This window comes from Eimeria maxima, genomic scaffold, assembly GCF_000499605.1.
Source record: "Eimeria maxima Weybridge genomic scaffold, Emw_scaff2730, whole genome shotgun sequence".
NCBI lineage: Eukaryota > Apicomplexa > Conoidasida > Eucoccidiorida > Eimeriidae > Eimeria > Eimeria maxima.
The window spans coordinates 1-2,063 of record NW_013565582.1 but is presented as its reverse complement, the minus strand read 5'-3'; the positions used below and the strand labels follow the sequence as shown (position 1 = coordinate 2,063).

General features: G+C 32.5%; 1 protein-coding gene across 1 annotated transcript; it reads left to right on the top strand.

The window, feature by feature from the left end:
• Positions 1 to 184: 184 nt before the first annotated feature.
• EMWEY_00059340 (fumarase, putative) lies at positions 185 to 1,921 on the top strand (the record flags this gene model as incomplete). Its single annotated transcript, XM_013481107.1, has 5 exons — positions 185 to 271; positions 555 to 621; positions 739 to 827; positions 1,284 to 1,549; positions 1,832 to 1,921. Coding segments are annotated over 5 exons (599 nt in total), but the record flags the coding sequence as incomplete, so codon positions are not given.
• Between the last annotated feature and the right edge of the window lie 142 nt (positions 1,922 to 2,063).

Sequence of the window (2,063 nt, the reverse complement as noted above, 5' to 3'; positions counted from 1 at the left end):
TTGTTGTTGTTGTTGTTGTTGTTGTTGTTGTTGTTGTTGTTGTTGTTGTTGTTGTTGTTGTTGTTGTTGTTGTTGTTGTTGTTGTTTATTTATTTATTTATTTATTTATTTATTTATTTATTTAATTTTAGGGTTTAGGGTTTAGGGTTTAGGGTTTAGGGTTTAGGGTTTATGTGTTGTATAGGTATAGGAGCACAATTTGGTGGTAAATATTTTTGTCATGATGTAAGAGTAATAAGATTACCAAGACATGCAGCATCTCTTCCTATAGGTATTGGTGTATCTTGTTCAGCAGATAGACAAGTACAAGCATATATTAATAAAGATGGAGGTATATATATATATGTATATATGTATTAGGGTTTAGGGTTTAGGGTTTAGGGTTTAGGGTTTATAAAGGGTTTATAAAGGGTTTAGGGATGACGATTTAAGGGTTTGAGTGGTTGACGGGATTAAATTAGGGTTTAATATTTAGATTTTTAATTTTTAATTTTTAGGGTTTAGGGTTTAGGGTTTAGGGTTTAGGGTTTAGGGTTTAGGGTTTATGTATTCAGTATTTATGGAGGAATTAGAGAGAGACCCATCAAAATATTTGCCAGATATAAGAGAAGAAGATTTAGGGTTAGGGGAGGCAATAAGATTGGATATAAATAGACCAATAAAAGAAATAATAAATAATATAAAAGAATTAAGTATAAAGACACGCGTGTCTTTATATGGTTATTTAATTGTTGCTAGGGATATTGCGCATGCAAAATTATTAGATAAATTAAATAAGGAAGGAGATCTACCCGATTATTTTAAGGAACATCCTATCTATTATGCAGGTTAATTCTTTATTTACTCCTGTTGTTGCTGCTGCTGCTGCTGCTGCTGCTGTTGCTGCTGCTGCTGCTGCTGCTGATTCTTGCGGTGGTTCTGGAGGTGGTAGGGTTGTTGTATTGCTGCTGCTGCTGCTGCTGCTGTTGCTGTTGCTGCTGTTGCTGCTGCTGTTTATTAACGTGTATATATTATTATATAATATATTATAAATAACATTAATATATACATATACATTTATGTATACGTATAAATATACACATACATATAAATATACGTATACGTATACGTATACGTAAAAGTATATGTATATGTATATGTATATATGTATATATGTATATATGTATATATGTATATATGTATATATGTATATATGTATATATGTATATATGTATGTATATGTATATATATGTATATATATGTATATGTATATGTATGTATTTGTATGTACATTATACGTATAGGACCTGCAAAGACACCTGAAGGAATGATTAGTGGTTCTTTTGGTCCAACAACAGCAGGAAGGATGGATAGTTATATTCCTTTATTTATGAGTAAAGGTGCATCATTAATAACAATAGCTAAAGGAAATAGATCTAAACAAGTTGCGCATGCATGCAAACAATATGGTGGTGTATATCTTGGGGCTATTGGTGGACCTGCAGCAAGAATTGCTCAACATTGTATTAAGGAAGTACAAATTATTGATTATCCTGAATTAGGAATGGAGGTAAGGGTCTAGGGTCTAGGGTTTAGGGTTTAGGGTTTAGGGTTTAGGGTTTAGGGTTTAGGGTTTAGGGTTTAGGGTTTAAGGTTTAAGGGAGGGGGGGGAGGAAAGGGGAGAAGAGTTGTTTGGGATTCTGGGGGACGGAGGGAGGGACACAAATTTAGGGTTTAGGGTTTAGGGGGGAGGAAGAATGATTAAAGAAATTAATTGAATAATAATATTAGGGTTTAGGGTTTAGGGTTTAGGGTTTAGGGTTTAGGGTTTAGGGTTTGTGTATATTTATAGGCTATATGGAAGATTCGTGTAGAAGATTTTCCTGCATTTGTTATTATTGATGCAAAAGGCAATGATTTTTATAGTACATGGATACCCTAAACCCTAAACCCTAAACCCTAAACCCTAAACCCTAATTTTATTTTGTCTAGGGATGGGGGAGGGGATCTACCCGTATTTTTATGCATAAATAAATAAATTAATAAATAAATAAAATAGATTAATTAATTAATTAATTAATTAA